Here is a 22,824-nt window from a genome sequence, read left to right on the forward strand (position 1 = left end):
GCTTAGAGCACCTTTAAGTGTTTGCGTTAGAGTGCAAACTGTTTTTTCTCTTTGTCACTGTAACTACACATAATCCTGTTAACCTTCCATCTTTAAAAAAAGGTCCACTGTGTAGTGTTTTTAAGTATTTTATTAGCTAAAATCATTGTCTTCATTCATAAATATGTCCTCATTGGTGTAGAATGACCTCTGCCAATGATCTGACTTATGCTCGTAAGTAAAGAATTTCTTATCGTTATTTACGTTAGACGGGCAAGTCCAAGGAGGCTTCCATGCCGTTCCGTCATTGTGAAAACCTATAAATCGCTGAGAGGGACATGAAGCACTAGCCGACCTGTCTAGCTAATCCACAACGTGTTTTCGTTCAGAGCCAGCGTGACAGCACTGAAACCAGCTGAGACTGAGGAGATCAGCGAGAGGCGCTCGTTCATAACGGAGGATCGTACTCATGCCGAGCCACGGGAGAAGGAATCCTCGTTGCCAAAAAAAAGCGAAGACATGTCTTCATTTGGAAGACATGTTGTCGTAGCTTCTTGGTACATAAGGGCTACCGTAGCTGCAACACGCATTTGAAAAAGCGAGGCGCTAGAGAGTACTATTCGTTTGAATGCAAAATACAATTTCACCGCTAGTCGGGAGAAATCCCTCCACAGTGGACCTTTAAGAGTCAAGAGTTAAGTATGAAATGTACGTGGCTTTCATCAGACCAAAACCTCATCCAAACTCCGATTCCTTTCATCCAGATTATCTGCACAGTGTGCAGACTGTTTTGTCAGACTGCACTTTATTTTAATCAGACTAACAGCAGCTCAGAGTGACGAGACAGACAAGACATGACGAGCACAGAGAATAAAAACAGCTTTACAGCCCTAGAATTTATATTTTAGTTCACGTATACTTGATACTTATATGCTTGAATGGAAATAAGATGCAAACGTTGGGAGTAAGTAAGATAATTGAAGCTCTGTAATGGAAAAGGAAACAGTGCGTTGGCATTTGATTTAATTTCACAGGCAGAAATGGAATCAAGGTTAATTTAAATGTGGGACCATGAGGATTAACCTTGTTTGGTTTGATCTGCTCAGGCTTTGATTTAACTGTGGAAACAACCCAAGCTGTAAAAGAAAAAAAGGTCATCGTGTTGAGATTTTACACAGATTTTATAAAGCCCTTCCTTTAAAAAGGCCCAGACTTCCATCTTTTTATTCTACTTTCTACGCAGTGGTGTAGTCTAATGTATTGTAGTGGGTATACTATTTTGTATATTGGCCAGAATCTGCCTGTGGGGGAGGCAGATTTTCATAGTGGGGGGGTCTGGGTGTCCTCCCCCAGGGAAGTTTTGAGCATCAACGATTTCATTGCCTGTATTTGGATACACTTTATGCACCAATTTACAGTTGAAATCCCTTTATTTAGCCTATGTGAAGAAGAAAAACACAGATGACAATTCAAAATATATCAACAATATAATGGAAAGTATGTTGTTGCGCGTCATTGGGGTATTTTTAAGTGGGTATATATGGAAATCCTGGAGCTTTCTTAGTGGGTATACTGCGTATACCTGTGTATAACGTAGACTACATCACTGTCGCTACGGCTACGCAATATATATAATAAGTAAATAACTGTACACCATGGAGCTCTGAGGTTGATCACTGGTACAAAAGTCCTCACTCAGCATTGTGAACTGTATGAACGTGTAGGATAGACTTCACCACTGGCATATCTTCATATCCAAGGCTATTTTAGGTCTCCTCCCATCCTACCTTCTGACCTATATCAGTATAAACAGTATCGGGACTTTACAATGTTGGTTCCCAGGATCTTTATCCTTCTGCTCCCTCTACCTGGAACAAGTTACAGAAATCCATGAAACTTACTGAGCTGCTCTCATTGGTCGCTTTTAAGCAGATTTTGAATGACTTGGAGGTGGCCCGATGTGTTTAGGATCACACCCCCAACCGGCCCCATCAGACACCGCCTACCAAGAGTCTGGGTCTGCAGAGGTTTCTTCCTAAAGGGAGTTTTTCCTCGCCAATGTCGCAACAGCCACTGCTAATGCTTGCTCTTGGGGGAATTGCTGTAATTGTTGGGGTTTTGGAATTTATAGTGTGTGGTCTAGACCTACTCTATCTGTAAAGTGTCTCGAGATAACTCTGTTATGATTTGATACTATAAATAAAATTGAATTGAATTGATTGTGGTTGACTTTGAAAGATTTGCTGTGTCTTATGTTTTTGTATATTTTGTGTGTGTATGTACTGTGTGTGTGGTTGTACTGCTGCCTGTCTTGGCCAGGACTCTCTTGAAAAAGAGATTTTTAATCTCAATGAGTCTCTTCCTGGATAAATAAAAAAGGTAAAATTAATAAAATAATGAACATTAAAGATAATGTAGGTCAATGGACACCAAACAGCGTGGAAAAACACGCTAAAAAGCGAGCATGCGTCTTTATAACACACAAATAATGCCATTTGAATTGCCGTGTCCTACATACGCCACTTCAGGAGATCGGTCTGCTATTGGACAAAAACACCCCAAAACAAATCACAAAAGACTGTTGGCAAGATGACTGGAGGCTTTAGGGATTTGTCTCAAGAATAAAAACACATTTTGTTCGTTGACTCCTTGGATTTGGGGGGTGGAGGGTTATAAAATGGTTTACACCAACAGAATCACGAGGCATGGGTCAAAAACGTCAAAGATTGTGAGGATCCAACTGGGTGCCGCTGCACGTTCAGAAATAAAAATGTTATGATACTAAGCAGCAAGGGTGTAAGTTTGGGTTCAACATTGGGGGGGTGTTGAGATCTCCAACCACCTCGGGAGGTCCCGGGACATGTCTGCATGGATTAAAAATTTTAAAAACAGAGACAAAAAACGTCCCAAGGCAACAAATTTCGGAAAAAGCGCCAAAGACTCGATGTCGAACCCTGCACTACTTTCTCATTCTAGTCATTTTGGTGGAGTTTCATATTTGGTCTGTCTGTCTCGGAGTTTCCCTTTATTCCAGAGTAAAGCAGAGCTCTGCAGCAGCTACAGAGAAGTTTATAAAAGATTGTGCTCTATTTATAGCTGCGTATCCCATTTTAAGAACACATCAACTGTGTAAAGAAGCCCAGCGCTTCACCGCTTGTCTGAAGAAAGTGAGCTGAATCACCCAAAGTCTCTCTCTGCTGCTGGCAGCGGGGGAGAAACATCCTGAGCCACGTTTCGGGATGCTGTATCTTTCATGACCATTATATAACTTCTCTGATGCTCCAGTGACCTGGATAAAAGCATGAACTAAAAGGATGGATGGATGGATGGATGGATGGATGGATGGATGAACAGGAAATTACAGTGTAGACCGAGACACAGAGGTTAAAGGTTTTGTGTCTGTTAATATTATAAATAAAGACTGAAACATACACTGAAATTAAAGCTCACATTTCCTCATGTGTTTTGAAGATAGTGGAGGAAAGCGCTGTCCATCATGTTGCTCCAAAAATCCAAAATGCTAAATCTTTGATCAAGTAACTGGCAGCCACAGACCGGGCTGCAATGTAACCCTAAGGGGCAAATGTGCATCGTCAATGTGGTCCACTAAAAGTGCTTTATTTGCCGCTGACAGACTCAAACTATTATTCTATAAGTGTCTGACAACATTATGGAAAGGATCCCTACAGAGATAGACCTTTTTTAAACATCTTTAAGACCTTTCTGTTTAACCAGAAACAGCTCTGAAGTCTCTAGCACTAAACCCACCAGACTCCATTTAAAAAAACAATACTTTTAGCGTGTATAGAGCCAGCATATTTACACATGTAAGTCGGTAAACTATGTGTTTATTTCAACCAAAACTGTGATGGTTGGAAAAGTGGAAAGACGACCCAAAACAGCTTTTCTTAGTTTTATTTTGTCTCTGTCGACTATAAATGAAGTATATTTTACCATGCTTAAATTACTGATTATTTACATGGAGTCTGGTGGGTTTAGCGAACGCAATTCCGGAGGTTTTTGCCATAGACAGTATATAATAGACCAACAGAACCCGTGTCTCTGGACAGAGACCAGTGAAGGATGTTAGAAGTCTCTTTTCCGGTGCTGGCTGAGTGTTACTGAGCAGCCTCCAACTGAGCTTGAAGACGTAGATGTGACGTGAGCAACGTGTCTGAAAGTGTGAAGTCTTCTGGTAGCTGTGCCGAGAGAAATCTCAATCATTCCCAATCTTACAGAGACGGAGAGTGTAGGTATATGTAAGGAGATAACATAGACACAGGCTAATTACTGATCACTAACATGCTAGTTAACATTAGTAATTAAACCTAAACAGCTAATGGAAGTCCAAACTGCCTGTGAGCTTCTCCTGTACTATACGGTAATTCCTCTACTGTATGACAGTAAGTCTCGTGGTTATGACCCAATCGTTAGCCTATTGTTATAAAAGCGTTCTGCTACGGAGCCATAACGTGAGCTACAAGGTAATGGAGCCTTTAGTTACTTTAGTTACTCTGCTACATTAATCTGTTATAGCTTTAGTTACTAGTTACTTTAGTTACTCCACTAATTCATCTGTTACAGCTTTAGTTACTAGTTACTTTAGTTACTCCACTACATTCATCTGTTACAGCTTTAGTTACTAGTTACTCCACTACATTCATCTGTTACAGCTTTAGTTACTAGTTACTTTAGTTACTCCGCTACATTCATCTGTTCCAGCTTTAGTTACTAGTTACTTTAGTTACTCCGCTACATTCATCTGTTACAGCTTTAGTCTTTTCATGCCACCTTCTACTTAACAGACTTTTACTAATAAAGTAACATTCTCAATGCAGGATTTTAACTTGTAAAAGAGTATTTTACTTTTACTGCAGTAAAAGGGTCTGAATACTTCTTCCACCACTTTAGTATAGGATATTAAATGTAATGTGTAACGTGCAGGCTCAGTTAGATCAGAGTTCATTCAGACGAGACGCGGAGATGAAAATCAATGATTCAGGTTTAATTACCTCCTAACGCACCACGGTGAAACTCCGGCTATAAATAGTCTGACATCAGCGTGCGGCAGATTTGATCGATAGCAGCAGCTCGAGATCTGCTCTTCATAAAGTGCACGGCGATACCGAGCGCTGGGTTTCTGTACGGTAAAAATAGCCGAGTGTGACTCACCGACAGACACAAATGATTACAAATCCGGCTGAATATTTAATGCGGTCTGCGGCGCTGAGCTGAAGTCGCGTCGGAGTCAAAGTCAAAACATCCAAATGCTTCTTTCAGGCCACGGCACAGGGGTAGGTTTGTTTTTTTGGGGATGCAGGGGATAGGTTTTATGAATGAATGAATGAATGAATGAGTCATGTGAGGAGATGTGACTGTTCAAGTAACTAAGTACATTTACTCCAGTACTGTACTTCAGTCCAAATGTTGAGCTACTTGTACTTTACTTGAGTCTTTTCTTTCCTTTCTACTTCTACTCCGCTACATTTCAGAGAGAAATATTGGACTTTTTACTCCACTACATTCATCTGTTCCAGCTTTAGTTACTAGTTACTTTAGTTACTCCACTACATTCATCTGTTACAGCTTTAGTTACTAGTTACTTTAGTTACTCCACTACATTCATCTGTTCCAGCTTTAGTTACTAGTTACTTTAGTTACTCCACTACATTCATCTGTTACAGCTTTAGTTACTAGTTACTTTAGTTACTCCACTACATTCATCTGTTACAGCTTTAGTTACTAGTTACTTTAGTTACTCCACTACATTCATCTGTTCCAGCTTTAGTTACTAGTCACTTTAGTTACTCCACTACATTCATCTGTTCCAGCTTTAGTTACTAGTCACTTTAGTTACTTCACTACATTCATCTGTTCCAGCTTTAGTTACTAGTTACTTTAGTTACTCCACTACATTCATCTGTTACAGCTTTAGTTACTAGTTACTTTAGTTACTCCGCTACATTCATCTGTTCCAGCTTCAGTTACTAGTTACTTTAGTTACTCCGCTACATTCATCTGTTACAGCTTTAGTTACTAGTTACTTTAGTTACTCCATTACATTCATCTGTTCTTAGGTAGGTGTTTTTTTTTTTTTGGAGATGCAGGGCATAGGTTTTAATATTTAGAAGAAGTAGATTTGCCCTCCCTCAAACAATATGAAAGACATCCTACTCCTCAAAAGAGGTACAAATAACCATTCAGGGGGCTCAAAACATGTACAGCACATGTGTCAAACTCAAGGCCTGCAGGCCAAATCCAGCCCGTTGCAGATTTAGATATGGCCCCTATACATCAATTTTGGGTTCACAATACATTTTTATGGTCCACCTAGTTGTGCACCAAACCAAAAACACAGTAAAGTGTTTTTTTAAACATCAATTACGCGACATTCAAAGCAGATTTTGGGCAGATTTGCCAACTCTGAGAATCAGAAATTCCCCGAGAAGAAGAAGCAGAGAGAGAGAGTTTTCATATTCAGGCTGAGAAACCAAATGCTAAATTATACAACGGCTAAGGAACTCTTTTGGTGACTTTTGTAGGGCTTCATGTCAACAAAAATGTGACAAAAAGCGTACAAAAACGTCAGGAAAAAGCAACAAATTTACAAAAAAAGTTGAAAAATGTCTGAGAAAGCCACAAAAAAGTCGAAACTAAAACAAAAATGAAGTAAAAAGCTACCAAAATGTTTAAAAAAAGAAGTGACATGCAGTAACAAAAGCACGTCAATAAACTCTCCATGTCTGGCCCTCAGTGGGATTCTCTTTTTCCAGTGTGGCCCTCTGGGAAAATGAGTTTGACCCCCCTGATGTACAGATAATAGACTACGGTGTCTACATCAGTGTCTACATATAGTGCACATGTGTCAAACTCAAGGCCTTATGGAGATTTGATTTCAAAAAAGGTACTCCTGTTGTTATACAGTATTTATGTTTACATTTTATTATTATTTGAACAGCTGAGCATTTAATCATGAACCAGGTGAAGAAACCTGTTTATTATTTATTCATTTTGATTTTGCAACTGTTATAGCCGGTTCCTATGAAACTACTTGCACTTGAAAAAAAATGTCATATTTGGCTTTGACTGAACATTTTCTCTCACTTTGAGGAAGACATATCGGGATAGATAGATATATCTCTATCTATCTATCTATCTTCAGCAAAAATATATCGGGATATGACTTTTGGTCCATATCGCCCAGCCCTAGCTCCCATATCAATTTAGATTCACAATACATTTCAGCCCGTCTAGTTTCTGTCACTTTTTTCAAAGTTTTTGGGCCTTTTTTCTACATTTCTCCTAACGTTTTTGGCATTTTCTTCTACATTTTTGTCGACTGTCTGAGACCTGCAATAATACAGTCAAAGATATTTGACTTTTTCGATTAACTCGACAAGTCTGGCCCTGGATGTGGTGCTCATTTTTCCACGGTGGCCCTTAGGGAAGCGGAGTTTGACCCCCCCGAGTTAGAGCCTGCTCACCGGTTGCGTGGCTTGTGTCTGTTTCCATTTCGGCTCCCATGGTAACAGGTTAGAGCGTGCACACTTCCTGCGTGACACGCAAAGCGGAGGCGAGGGTTCGAGCCGCGACAAAAAAGCATGCGTGCTAGAAATAGGACCGATGTGTATTTTTCACATGACACGCAAGCGTGTTGGAATGGTTTCCAGACAAAATAGAATAGGAAAAGATGTTTATATGTCATGTAGACACAAATACATATTCATAAATTACATTTTGATGTTTGAAAGTCTCGAGGTTTTGACATAAATGTCATTAAAAAAAAATAATAATTCAAATATTGTACCTGTCAAGAGAACGAAATATTCTGTATTTTGCCGTCCTGATAGATAGATAGATAGATAGATAGATAGATAGATAGATAGATAGATAGATAGATAGATAGATAGATAGATAGATAGATAGATAGAGACAGTGGCCCTCATTTATCATTCTTGCGTAGAAACGGGCGTATATGTCGGCGTAAGATTATGATTACACTGCTCTCACCGCCTGATTTATGAAGCTGTGCGTACCTTTGAAATCCAGGTGTACGCAATACCTGCCCTTGATAAATGCCGCGGCTGAAAACGATCGTCATTTGAATATCACGCCCCAATATATTCTGGGTTTTGAGGCCTCGCCCCTACAATTCACGACATGGCGAGACGTAATCCGGCTGAGAAGCGGCACTTTTCACAGGTGGAGATTGAAACGCTGATATCTCCGGTACGTGTGGACTTTTTGGCAGCCTGAAAACTGGTATTAAAGGTTGTAGAAAGAATGCGGAATGGAAAGAGATCACTGATGCGGTCAACAGTGTTGCCGTAGTAAATCGGACTCCAGCTGAAGTTTAGCCTATTTAATTTATACATCGACACATGTTGCTGTGTTGGAGTTTACCCCGGTGGACGAGAGGGTCGCCTCCCTACGCCTGCGGGTTGTGGGGGGGAAAACTCTGACTGTTGTTTGTGCATATGCACCAAACAGGAGTTCGGAGTATTCGGCCTTCTTGGAGACCTTGACTGGAGTCCTGCATGGGGCTCCAGTGGGGGACTCCATTGTTCTGCTGGGGGACTTCAACGCACACGTGGGCAATGATGGAGACACCTGGAGGCGTGATTGGGAGGAACGGCCTCCTGATCTAAACCAGAGTGGTTGTTTGTTGTTGGACTTCTGTGCTAGTCATGGATTGTCTATAACGAACACCATGTTCGAACATAGGGATGCTCATAAGTGTACCTGGTACCAGAGCACCCTAGGCCGAAGGTCAATGATCGATTTCATAATCGTTTCATCTGATCTGAGGCCGTATGTTTTGGACACTCGGGTGAAGAGAGGGGCAGAGCTGTCAACCGATCACCATCTGGTGGTGAGTTGGGTCAGAGGGTGGGGAAGACTCTGGACAGACCTGGTAAGCCCAAACGTGTAGTGCGGGTAAATTGGGAACGTCTGGAGGAGGCCCCTGTCCAACAGACTTTCAACTCACACCTCCGGGCGGAGCTTTTCGTGCATCCCTGTGGAGGCTGGGGGCATTGAACCCGAGTGGACAATGTTCAAAGTTTCCATTGCTGAAGCTGCAGCGAAGAGCTGTGGTCTTAGGGTCTTAGGTGCCTCAAGGGGCGGTAACCCACGAACACCGTGGTGGACAACGGTGGTCAGGGAAGCCGTCCGACTGAAGAAGGAGTCTTTCCGGGATATGTTATCCCGGAGGACTCGAGGCAGTTGCAGGGTACCGAAGGGCCCGAAGGGCTGCAGCCTCTGCCGTGAAAGAGGCAAAGCCGCGGGTGTGGGAGAAGTTTGGAGAAGACATGGAGAAGGACTTTCGGTCGGCACCAAAGTGCTTCTGGAAAACTGTTCGCCACCTCAGGAGGGGGAAGGGGGAACCATCCAAGCTGTGTACAGTAAGGATGGGACACTGTTGACCTCAACTGAGGAGGTAATAGGGGCGGTGGAAGGAGCACTTTGCAGAACTCCTGAATCCGACTAATACGCCCTCTATGTTAGAGGCAGAGCTGGAGGATAATGGGGGATTGTCGTCGATTTCCCAGGCGGAAGTCACTGATGTAGTCAAACAACTACACAGTGGCAAAGCCCCGGGATTGATGAGATCCGTCCAGAAATGCTCAAGGCTCTGGGTGTGGAGGGGCTGTCCTGGTTGACACGCCTTTTCAACATTGCGTGGAAGTCTGGGACGGTGCCAAAGGAGTGGCAGACTGGGGTGGTGGTTCCCCTTTTTAAAGGGGGACCAGAGGGTGTGTGCCAATTATAGGGGTATCACACTTCTCAGCCTCCCTGGTAAAGTCTACTCCAAGGTGCTGGAAAGGAGGGTTCGCCAATAGTCGAACCTCGGGTTGAGGAGGAACAATGCGGATTCCGTCCTGGTCGTGGAACAACGGACCAGCTCTTCACTCTCGCAAGGATCCTGGAGGGAGCCTGGGAGTATGCCCAACCGGTCTACATGTGTTTTGTGGATTTGGAGAAGGCGTATGACCGGGTCCCCGGGAGATACTGTGGGAGGTGCTGCGGGAGTATGGGGTGAGGGGTCTCTTCTCAGGGCCATCCAATCTCTGTACAACCAAAGCGAGAGCTGTGTCCGGGTTCTCGGTAGTAAGTCGGACTCTTTTCAGGTGAGGGTTGGCCTCCGCCAGGGCTGCGCTTTGTCACCAATCCTGTTTGTAGTATTTATGGACAGGATATCGAGGCGTAGTCGGGGTGGGGAGGGGTTGCAGTTTGGTGGGCTGGGGATCTCATCGCTGCTCTTTGCAGATGATGTGGTCCTGATGGCATCATCGGCCTGCGACCTTCAGCACTCACTGGATCGGTTCGCAACCGAGTGTGAAGCGGTTGGGATGAGGATCAGCACCTCTAAATCTGAGGCCATGGTTCTCAGCAGGAAACCGATGGAATGCCTTCTCCAGGTAGGGAATGAGTCCTTACCCCAAGTGAAGGAGTTCAAGTATCTTGGGGTTGTGTTCGCGAGTGAGGGACAATGGAGCGGGAGATTGGTCGGAGAATCGGGCGCAGCGGGTGCGGTATTGCATTCAATCTATCGCACCGTTGTGACGAAAAGAGAGCTTAGCCAGAAGGCAAAGCTCTCGATCTACCGGTCAGTTTTCGTTCCTACCCTCACCTATGGTCATGAAGGCTGGGTCATGACCGAAAGAACGAGATCCAGGGTACAAGCGGCTGAAATGGGTTTCCTCAGGAGGGTGGCTGGCGTCTCCCTTAGAGATAGGGTGAGAAGCTCACTCATCCGTGAGGAGCTCGGAGTAGAGCCGCTGCTCCTTTGCGTCCGAAAGGAGCCAGTTGAGGTGGTTCGGGCATCTGGTAAGGATGCCCCTGGGCGCCCCCTAGGGAGGTGTTCCAGGCACGTCCAGCTGGGAGGAGGCCTCGGGAAGACCCAGGACTAGGTGGAGGGATTATATCTCCAACCTGGCCTGGGAACGCCTCGGATCCCCAGTCGGAGCTGGTTAATGTTGCTCGGGAAAGGGAAGTTTGGGGTCCCCTGCTGGAGCTGCTCCCCCCGCGACCCGACACCGGATAAGCGGACGAAGATGGATGGATGGATGGATGGATCGACACATTTTTCTATAGTCCTAATAGTAATATACAGGCTTATTGCAATCTCTTAGGCCTACATACTGTATGTAGGTGTACTTATATTTAAATAAACACACGGTAGCGGAGTTTATACAGGGTCTTTTATTTTACTGGTGTTTTTTTTTCATGAGTCGGAACGAGGCAACAGCTGAGGGAGAGCGCGTTGTTTTTCTGCGCATTTCCGCACTAACTCCAAACGTGCGTACATGTACACCACCTCCTGAGCTGGCGTAGGATTTGAGCGTGCCGTACGCCAACGTCCATATTGATAAATCTCAAAGTCACCGTGGTTTTGGGTGTACGCTGGAAATTTGGTGTACGCACTTTTGATAAATGAGGGCCAGTGAGATAGAGACAGTGGGATGGATAGATAGATAGATAGATAGACAGACCGATAGATAGACCGATAGATAGACCGATAGATAGACCGATAGATAGACCGATAGATAGACCGATAGATAGAGACAGTGAGATAGACCGATAGATAGAGACAGTGATAGATAGACCGATAGATAGAGACAGTGATAGATAGACCGATAGATAGACAAATAGACAGATAGATAGATAGATAGACAGATAGACAGACAGATAGACAGATAGATAGAGACAGTGATAGATAGATAGAGACAGTGAGATAGACCGATAGATAGAGACAGTGAGATAGACCGATAGATAGAGACAGTGAGATAGACCGATAGATAGAGACAGTGATAGATAGACCGATAGATAGACAAATAGACAGATAGATAGACAGATAGACAGATAGACAGACAGATAGATAGAGACAGTGATAGATAGATAGAGACAGTGAGATAGACAGATAGATAGAGACAGTGATAGATAGATAGAGACTTTATTCATCCCTGCGGGCTAATGAGATGCACATGTGTGTGTGTGTGTTTGTGTGACTGCAGGACGTCTCCCATCTGTTTACATTGAACAGTCTGTTTATTTAACAAATATGAATGTGTTCACACGGTTATAGATGCTGTTAATAATCCCTTAACCAGAAACTAAATAATACGGTAAAATGGATGATCGGGACTCCGAGGGAACGTTCAGACCAACAAACGCAATTCTCCGCAGGGTTGTGCGGTGTATGGGAGTTTCACTGGGGTGTTCTTTAACCCCCCAAATGTAGCACAAGTAGACGTTATATTTCACAGTTACTGTATTCCGTCTAATATTCGACTTTTTTACTCAAAAAATTAGATTAGATATATTGTGCAGCCCTATCCCAGAATGCATCTGGGGTGTAGCGAGAGGTTACTCCACAGCGCTGCGAAAATATTGTTGTGTATAGTTTAGGGTCCTCGCCACCACCAGACCAATCAGCATTGAGCAGATTGAACATATAACTGGACTTGAATGGTCTTCTTTTGACTGAAAGTTCTGCCGAACAACAACTTTTTCTGCTCACCAGATCCATGTCCACTTTCTCCCAGCCTGCTGCATTGAACGCTTCACCTACGTAAACACCTTCCTGTAATCAACGGCGCCGTCGCTACGGTGACCAGCGTAGTGCGCCGAGTGCAAGCGTATGGTAATATATAATATAATATAATAAAATAAAATATCTAAGGTTCTGCAGAAACCCCAACGCCGTCAAAAAGCCCAATATTCAGCCAAATCCTGGATTCGGTACATCCCTGGTTATTAGCAGTGTTGGGAGTAACAGCGTTTAAGTATAGTATAAGTATATAGGGTTATTTTATCAGTAACGGAGTAATCTAATTACCCTATTTTCCGGAGTATAAGTCGCATCAGTCAAAAAATGCGTCATGAAGAGGGAAAAAACATATATAAGTCGCACCGGACTATAAGTTGCATTTATTTAGACTTTTTTTTCCTTTCATTGTCAACTACACAATAGCACACAGATCAACAGGCTGAATACGGTAGGTGTCCGGTATGTTAACGTAACATATTAACAGTTATTGAACTACACAATAACACACAGAACAACTACCAGGGCGTGGAGCATGGAGGTATTAAAAGGCGTTGAGATGTATCTGTACCATTTCGGTTATCTGGGTCAACATTTTTGTTGGTTCTTTTTGGACACTTGTCACTTTTTCCACCAAATGTTGATTTTTTTTCCCCCCAAGTTTTTTGTCACTTTTTCCAAAGTTTCTGTCGATTTTTTGACGTTTTTGTCACTTTTTTTCCACCTTCTTTTGTAATTTTTTTTTCTCAAATGCTATAAAACTGAATAAAAAACAGCCAAATTCAATAAAAGTAGTGAACTGATCATTTATTTTACCTGTGAGGAGCGTTGTATGGAACCAGCCACGCCAATTATGTTGACATTTTGGTTGCAAGAAAACCCAAATCTCGGTTCTTTTAAATGGGTCAAATATGTCCCCAGGACAACAAGAGGGTTAAAGTGACTTTCAGGGCTTGTTGGTTATTTTTTATATGAATTAACCGAATATTCATCCCATAAAATGTAAAATAAAAACAGAAACAGGTCCAAGAGTTCAAGAATATACGTCTTTCTAAAGAACTTACATCGGAGGAACTGTACGTATGTACGGATGGTACTACTACATATGGTACTGCATATACGCACAAGCTGTGATGATGTCATGGGCACACACACGCACTGTGATGGACACACACACACACGACACACACACACACACAGTGATGGAGTCATGGGTTGTAAAACAGAGCTCTATTGATTTATCCATCGCAACAAAACCACGTCCACACTGTGTAGTCACAGATAACTCTATCAGCTGGATTGTTTTTAATAATAATAATAATAATAATAATAATAATAATAATAATAATAATAGGGCCGGGGAATAATGTCTTTAAAAAGGGGTCACTTAGTTTTTCAAGCTGGACTCTATTTCCCCATGTTTCTGTGTCTAAGTGACTGATGGAGACAATCGGTGACATTGGTCCAGTATTAAGCTCGACCAAAACAAGTTGTAATTTAACCCTATAAGAAAAATGTTCAGCATCTGTTAGTGTCCACTAAAAGTTCTGTTGTTGTTGCTGACAGACTCAGATTATATATATATATATATATATATATATATATATATATATATATATATATATATATATATATATATATATATATATATAAGTGTCTGACAACATTATGGGATGGATCCCTACAGAGATAGACCTTTTAGTTAAAGAGTAAGATCCTCTTAGTTTAACATGAAACAGCCCCGAAATCACCATCACCAAACTCCACCAGACTCCATGTAAATAATCAGGACTTTTATAATCGTAAAACACACTTCATTCAAAGTGGACAGAAACTAAATAAAACTATGAAAAGCCGTCTTGGTTCATCTGTCCACTGTTCCAACAATCACCACTCTGGTTTGGTTGAAATAAACCCTTAATTCACCCATTTACATGTGGAGATATGCTGGCTGTATACACGCTAAAAGTCCTGATTATTTACATGGAGTCTGGTGGAGAAATGCTGGCTGTATACACGCTAAAAGTCCTGATTATTTACATGGAGTCTGGTGGAGATATGCTGGCTCTATACACGCTAAAAGTCCTGATTATTTACATGGAGTCTGGTGAAGATATGTTGGCTCTAAACACGCTAAAAGTCCTGATTATTTACATGGAGTCTGGTGGAAATATGCTGGCTCTATACACACTAAAAGTCCTGATTATTTACATGGAGTCTGGTGGAGATATGCTGGCTCTATACACGCTAAAAGTCCTGATTATTTACATGGAGTCTGGTGGAGATATGCTGGCTCTATACACGCTAAAAGTCCTGATTATTTACACGGAGTCTGGTGGGTCTTACTCTAACTAAAAAGTAACTAAGTAACTAAGTAATTTATTTGATATAGCACCTTTCACAGACAGAGTCACAAAGTGCTTCACACAAAAGACATTTGATTAAAAAAAACATTAAAATCCAAAACAGAAAATAAAACAAGCAACAATAAATGCAGTTTGAGTGAGGGTTCAAAAAAACCAAAAATTACAAACATGAGACAAAAGCCATTTGGAACAAGTATGTTTTCAAAAAGCGTCAACCGAGATTACAGAACGTAAGTTAACAGGAAGAGCGTTCCACAAGGTTGGAGCTACCACTTCGAAAGAACGGTAACCTTCAGTCTTTAAACGAGTGCGAGGGACCACCAGGAGTCCCTGGTCAGAGGACCTGAGGGACCAGGTAGTGATGTACGGCTGGAGCAGGTCAGAGATATAAACCGGCGCCTGACCATGCAATGCTTTATATGTCAGAACTAGAACCTTAAATTGGATCCTGAGCTTTATTGGAAGCCAATGTAACATGGATAACACAGGAGTGATGTGGGACTTTCTGTTAGACCTGGTCAACAGCCTAGCAGCAGAATTTTGCACTAGTTGCAGACGTTCCTGGGATGACTTGCTAAGACAGGTGAAAATAGAGTTACAGTAATCAAGTCGTGATGAAACAAAACCATGAATGATCATCTCAAGCTCCCCCTTGTGATACCATGGTCCTGAGTTTAGCGATGTTGCTCAGTTGGAAGAAACATGTACGGGACAGAGACCTGACATGTTGTTCAAGAAACATATTCTGATCAAATATAAACACCAAGGTTTCTAAGATTGGACTGTACCACTGAAGATTAGTTCAGTGTGTAGTATCGTGGTCCTGTATTGATTAGTTCAGTGTGTAGTATCGTGGTCCTGTATTGATTAGTTCAGTGTGTAGTATCGTGGTCCTGTATTGATTAGTTCAGTGTGTTGTTGTATCGTGGTCCTGTATTGATTAGTTCAGTGTAGTCCTGGTCCTGTATTGATTAGTTCAGTGTGTTGTATCGTGGTCCTGTATTGATTAGTTCAGTGTGTAGTATCGTGGTCCTGTATTGATTAGTTCAGTGTGTAGTATCGTGGTCCTGTATTGATTAGTTCAGTGTGTAGTATCGTGGTCCTGTATTGATTAGGTCATTGTGTAGTATCGTGGTCCTGTATTGATTAGGTCAGTGTGTTGTATCGTGGTCCTGTATTGATTAGGTCAGTGTGTCGTATCGTGGTCCTGTATTGATTAGGTCAGTGTGTAGTATCGTGGTCCTGTATTGATTAGTTCAGTGTGTCGTATCGTGGTCCTGTATTGATTAGGTCAGTGTTTTGTATCGTGGTCCTGTATTGATTAGTTCAGTGTGTAGTATCGTGGTCCTGTATTGATTAGGTCAGTGTGTTGTATCGTGGTCCTGTATTGATTAGTTCAGTGTGTAGTATCGTGGTCCTGTATTGATTAGTTCAGTGTGTAGTATCGTGGTCCTGTATTGATTAGTTCAGTGTGTCGTATCGTGGTCCTGTATTGATTAGTTCAGTGTTTTGTATCGTGGTCCTGTATTGATTAGTTCAGTGTGTAGTATCGTGGTCCTGTATTGATTAGGTCAGTGTGTAGTATCGTGGTCCTGTATTGATTAGTTCAGTGTGTAGTATCGTGGTCCTGTATTGATTAGGTCAGTGTGTAGTATCGTGGTCCTGCATTGATTAGGTCAGTGTGTAGTATCGTGGTCCTGTATTGATTAGTTCAGTGTGTAGTATCGTGGTCCTGCATTGATTAGGTCAGTGTGTAGTATCGTGGTCCTGTATTGATTAGGTCAGTGTGTAGTATCGTGGTCCTGTATTGATTAGTTCAGTGTGTAGTATCGTGGTCCTGTATTGATTAGTTCAGTGTGTTGTATCGTGGTCCTGTATTGATTAGTTCAGTGTGTTGTATCGTGGTCCTGTATTGATTAGTTCAGTGTGTAGTATCGTGGTCCTGTATTGATTAGTTCAGTGTGTTGTATCGTGGTCCTGTATTGATTAGGTCAGTGTGTAGTATCGTGGTCCTGTATTGATTAGTTCAGTGTGTTGTATCGTGGTCCTGTATTGATTAGTTCAGTGTGTAGTATCGTGGTCCTGTATTGATTAGTTCAGTGTGTTGTATCGTGGTCCTGTATTGATTAGTTCAGTGTGTTGTATCGTGGTCCTGTATTGATTAGTTCAGTGTGTTGTATCGTGGTCCTGTATTGATTAGTTCAGTGTGTAGTATCGTGGTCCTGTATTGATTAGTTCAGTGTTTTGTATCGTGGTCCTGTATTGATTAGTTCAGTGTGTAGTATCGTGGTCCTGTATTGATTAGTTCAGTGTTTTGTATCGTGGTCCTGTATTGATTAGTTCAGTGTGGCTGTACTTGTATAAATATACACCGACAGGAGAGCCGCTGCACAATCGCGCGCCGATTGGGGGGGGTCGGATTGTACAAATTATGAAATATTCGATATCCCAATTTTGCAGATCGTCCAGACAACAATTTGGATATTATCGTCTAAACGATATATCGCCCACCTCTATTTACACGTACACGGTTATTTTTACAAACTGAGACATTTCCCCTCGTTTGTACCCTTCGTTAACACGCTAACAGAGAATTAATAAACACTTTTCTGAAAACTGACAGCTGTGCACGATGTTATTTTTGAAAACGGAGAGGTTGAAATGTCAGTTTATGAAAATAGCCGGCCACATGGAAACGTAGCACTATTCTCGTATTTCATACCTGTCTTATTCTATTTGAGGAGCTTTATATATTCTCTTTCATTAATGTTTTTTTGAAGATTTTTTTTTTTTTTTGGCTTTTTCCACCTTTAACGGACAGAGTCCAACCCTGGACCTCTGCATCGAGGCATAAACCTCTAAATACATGCTCTACCCACTGAGCCAACCCGGCCACTTAATTTATATTTTTAATGCCCATATTTAATTAGTTTTTATATTCCTATGTCTACATTATTCTCTTGTATTGTTCATATTTAATGCTGGTCTCTAGACTTTATCCTTGCACTATTGGACTTATTTGCACTATTCCACCATCACACACACACACACCCTTTCTTCTATTGTTCATATTATTCATGTGGATTTGTTATTTTATCATCCTGTTAATGATATATATGTGTATGGTGTGTGATGTATTTAAGCTACCTGAATAATAATAATAATAATAATAATAATAATAATAAAGTATCTATCTATCATATAATGTTTAATGTAGACCTAAAGCACTTTGATTAAAAACAGGCCATTTGTGTGCATATAAAAAGACAAATTCTATGGTATTATCACTGATCTTTTAATTACCAGACATTAAAGTGGAGACAAAGTAAACCAGGAGGCTTTGGACCCTCTTTACATCACAGGCTCCATTTTAAAGTCATTATCCTGACTTTGTAGGCTAATTAAAACAGGCGGTTTGTGTGTATGTTAAGATACTTTTTTTAATCTTCTCTTTACCCTATCATCTGTTCATTTTATTGATTAATTTGTTGGGTTTTTTTGCCCTTTAAAAAGGGTGTCCTGTCTTCTATTTCCACTACAATAAAAGTGCATGTATGTGTATTGCTTTGTATGTGCCTGTGTTTCTGTCAAATCACTTTAAAAAAGGTGGCGTACAAATAAAGTTATAACATCATAAATTAGATATTGTCATGTTCAAACACAACATGTTAAACAGCTATTCTGTCGGCTTATGGGTGGGTGTATACTGTAGGCTATATTTGTTTCCGTTTTTGTTACTGGAAAACTACTGGAACTACTGTGGCAATAAACTCCTCCTTCTCATTCTGATTCATTTCATTTATTTAATCATTTGTCATCTTTCTGCCCTTTAAAAAAGGAGTCCCATCTTCTATTTTCTATTACAATCATGTGTATGTGTATTGATTTGAGTGTGCTTTTGTTCCCCTGTCCAATCACTTTGTTGTTTTTAAAAAAAGGTGCCATAGAAATAAAGTTATTAAATCCTAAATTCGATGGCGGTATGTTCACTGAGATGCCTATAACAGTGTGTATAAACCTGCAGGGAACACCAAATAAATAAGTTATTAAATCATATTAGATGGTATAATGTTAACTGAGATGACTACAGCGGTGTTTATAAACCTGCAGGGAACACCTGTCCACTGTGAATAAATAAGTTATTAAATCATAAATTAGATGGATTTATGTTAACTGAGATGACTACAGCGGTGTGTATAAACATGCAGGGAACACCTGTCCACGGTGAATACATAAATAAGTTATTAAATCATAAATTAGATGGTATTGTGTTCACTGAGATGCCTGTAACAGTGTGTAGACACCTCCAGGGAGGGAACACCGGGCCACGGTGAACAAATAAAAGGGGTCGATCAGCTCACCGATTCCGCTGACCTCCTGTCGGATGTTGAGTCGGTTCCTCTCGTCGGCGATGGCCTTCAGCATCTGCTGCAGAGAACCGTCCAGCTCTCCGTTCTCCTCTTCGGCTGGCCCGACAGCCTTGCACAATCCGGGGAAGGACGCCATCTCCGCGCTGCAGGGATCATGACAGTCCGGAGCTAACAGCTACCGACTGCACCGGCAGCTAACCGAGGATCCCCCCCGGTTTTTCCTTTAAAGTAATCCGGATGAAGATCCTGCACAGCTACAGCTCCAGCCGGTACCGGTGTGCTGTGGTGTGTTGTGGCCGCAGAAAGTAGCAGGTAGGTCGGGCTGCTGAGGGGAGACTCGGCTCCTTCTGTTGTGCAGATCAGCTGGAAACACCCCTCACACTTCCTGTAACAACACGAGGCTTTTAAAGGGCCAGAGCACCTTTAATAATACAGTACACACACACACACACACACACACACACACACACACACACACACACACACACACACACACACACACACACACACACACACACACACACACACACACACACACACACACACACACACACACACACACACACACACGTGACTCGGAGGTGTTACCGAGAATACCGTCACAAGGAAGAGTTAGTGATCAGATCTGGATCAGATAAAAGTTTTTGGTTGTTGTTGTTGTTGCTGCAGCAGAACAACATGAATACAGATAATTATAAAGTCACAGCAATAAACAGGCTAATAAGAGGTACCATAACTAAAATAGAATATATACAATATATTAACATGGGTCCAGCCTGTTGCCTAGCAATGGAATTCCATTGGAAAGTTCTATAAGTTTGTAATAAGTGACTTAAATACATTCAGAAGTCAACTAAATGTTGACACACTGACACATCTTTGTCATTTTATGGGCATTTTATTTACTTCATTGGCCTATATTTACTGGTCAATATGTTACGTAGGGACAAATAATGTTATTACTTTAGAAAAGTGCTATTGCTAGCTTCTCTAACCAGTAAACTGGATCTGTTCTCCTCCGGTGCTCAGCGGGTCCTGAATCAAACGTACCCGTGTTAGCGTCGCTTCTCGGCGGCAGGAACAAGTAAGATAGTCCCCGCCCGCCCGGCTGGTCGACAAAAATAAGATTTTTTTTTTTATTATTATTGACAAAAAACAGCAACATACGAAACTATCGTAGGGCCGAGTTAGTACATTCAGTACAAATGTTGTCAATGTACAAGTCAAAATAATCGGAAATAGGTAATAAACATGGACAGACACGGTTTAGAACCACGAACAAACAGAGAAAAACGTCCCTGTGAATTGAATAAAAATAATAATTCACATATTACCTTCACAGTTAAATCGGTCAGTCGAGGTTTAAATTAGTTAGTACCCGGCTAAACAGCTAACGTTAAGTTTTAGCGATAGCTAACGTTAGCGTAAGTTACGTTACGTTTTAGCTAACGTTAGCTTAACGTAACCTACGTTAAGTTTTAGCTAACGTTCACGTAATTTACGTTAAGTTTTAGCTAACGTTAGCGTAAGCTACGTTTCCCCGAACGTTAACCTTAATCAACTTTACTTTTAAACAACGTTACCGGAATAAACCAAAGACGAGTTTTCGGTGCTTCGGTGGAGGAATGTTAACAGTTGAATTAGTCTGTTTTTAACGGTTTGGTGATGATTTTTACGGACAGTTTCGTTTGTCAGTTGGAACCGGAACAGGTGTAACGGAGAAAACTGTGAACCCTTCAATTCTGTGACTCTAAGGAAAGAAAGAAACTCCCCAAATCTGACACGTTATCAGACAGACGTGATAGTTTGATGGCTCTTTGGTGTACTAACGACCTTCTCTAAATACTATAAGTAGCCTACAATTAAAATAGTGGTTACAAAATATGTAAACCATGGATCAGATCACAGGGTGTAAAGAGTAACAGAATTCTTTGTAACACCGGTGTTTCACCGCGTCAAACTCCGCCCGCCCAGAAGGAAAACTCATTGCCGGTTAAACGTGGTTATGTAAACGAGTGCACCCTTTTGTTTCAAGACAAAAGATGACGTAATTGTCTCACGAGCTCCCGACCATAAAATAATTTCTTTGTACCAGATGGACCCCGCAAATATTTCAGAAGACCTTAATTTCGGAACAAACTAAATGAGATTTACTCCAACAAAGCAAAAGGTGCCTTTATAAGGTCAAGAAAAAGGTGGATTGAAGAAGGGGAACAGAACTCTGCTTATTTTTTCGGCTTAGAAAGATATCATGGGAAATTCAATTTAATCCAGCAATTTAATATTAACGATTCTGTAACTGATAATCCGAAGACCATAGCTGATTTCTGTTCGGACTTCGGAGAAAATTATACAAATCGAATTACTGCCATCAATCAACCACTACATTCTTGAACAATCTTACCGTCACACCAATCTCTCAAGATAATAGGAAACTCTGCGATGACCCTATAACCTTGCAGGAAATCACATTTGAACATTGTAAAACTAACAAATCTCCTGGAGTTGATGGCCTCTCTGCAGAGTTTTATGGGGCTTTTACACAAGATATAGCTCCCTTTCTACTTGAAGTGATTTTAGAAAGTGTTGAGAAAGGTTCTCTACCTCCTTCACTGACCCAAGGTTTAATTACATTAATCCCTAAACCCAGAAAAGATCCTCTGTTTATTGATAATTGGCGACCTATTTCATTACTCAACACTGACTACAACATTTTTGCCTCAATCATCGCAAAACGATTAAAAAATGTTTTAGACCCTATTATTGATGAAGTCCAATCAGGATTCATGAGAAAAAGTTAGTTCAGTTAGAAAAAGGCTTGTCTTAGATATAATTGATTATTCATATTTATGTTCTGACGATAGTTTTATCTTTTTCTTAGACTTCTATAAAGCCTTTGACACAGTAGAACATAACTTCATATTTCAAACTATTGAGAAATTTGGTTTTGGTGAATTTTTCAGTAAAGCTGTTAGAACAATGTACTGCAAAGGCAATAGCTCTATCAGAGTAAAAAATGGGACATCACCGAGATTTAACTCAACGACTCATATCAGCTCTCCACAAACCAATGGGTGACGTCACACATGCTCTGTCCATTAATATTAACAGTCTATGATGGAAACAAACAAATGTTTTACTGTGGTCTTTATTTTGTCCAGGTCTGCAGCAGTGAAAGCATGAATATTTAATTAAATACATGTTTTTTGAATGTGTTAAATGATAGAAAAAATAACCTCATGTGTTGCCCCTTTTTCTTTGCAACCTTTTCAGTTAACTGCATATTTATTTATAATAGCAAATATTATCAGCTTGGGACAGTTTGCACCTTCATTTTTCTGTTAAGGTTGGGACAATAAATACATGTTTTAATTATGTAACACATTGAATCTTTCAATTTAAAATTGTTAAATAGTCTAAATTGCTATTTTGGTTTGTAGCCTTTTAAAAAAAGCTTTGACGTAAAATCTTTGACTAAGTAAAAAATAAGATATTTATATATATATATACACACACACACATACAGTATATGGGGATGACATGCAGCAAACACTTTTTC

The 22,824-nt window shown here is 41.1% G+C and overlaps 1 protein-coding gene across 6 annotated transcripts in view; it reads right to left on the reverse strand.

Annotated features, from left to right (window-relative positions):
* The window catches only part of kiaa0930, a 44,490-nt gene extending 23,327 nt beyond the window's left edge, over window positions 1–21,163 (reverse strand). The window contains exons 1-3 of one of the 6 annotated variants that reach the window (XM_028571140.1): window positions 20,849–21,163; window positions 20,261–20,373; window positions 19,257–19,650 (exon numbers count right to left, since the gene is read on the reverse strand). In XM_028571140.1, the coding sequence (XP_028426941.1) occupies window positions 19,257–19,401 (145 nt within the window). In that variant the 5' untranslated portion in view covers window positions 19,402–19,650; window positions 20,261–20,373; window positions 20,849–21,163. Of the gene's footprint in view, window positions 1–19,256; window positions 19,651–19,853; window positions 19,927–20,260; window positions 20,374–20,599 lie in introns of those variants that run through there. The other 5 variants (XM_028571139.1, XM_028571138.1, XM_028571142.1 and 2 more) reach the window with 5 other exon arrangements.
* Between the last annotated feature and the right edge of the window lie 1,661 nt (window positions 21,164–22,824).

The sequence above is a fragment of the Perca flavescens genome, chromosome 23 (genome assembly GCF_004354835.1).
Source record: "Perca flavescens isolate YP-PL-M2 chromosome 23, PFLA_1.0, whole genome shotgun sequence".
In the NCBI taxonomy this organism is placed as follows: domain Eukaryota; kingdom Metazoa; phylum Chordata; class Actinopteri; order Perciformes; family Percidae; genus Perca; species Perca flavescens.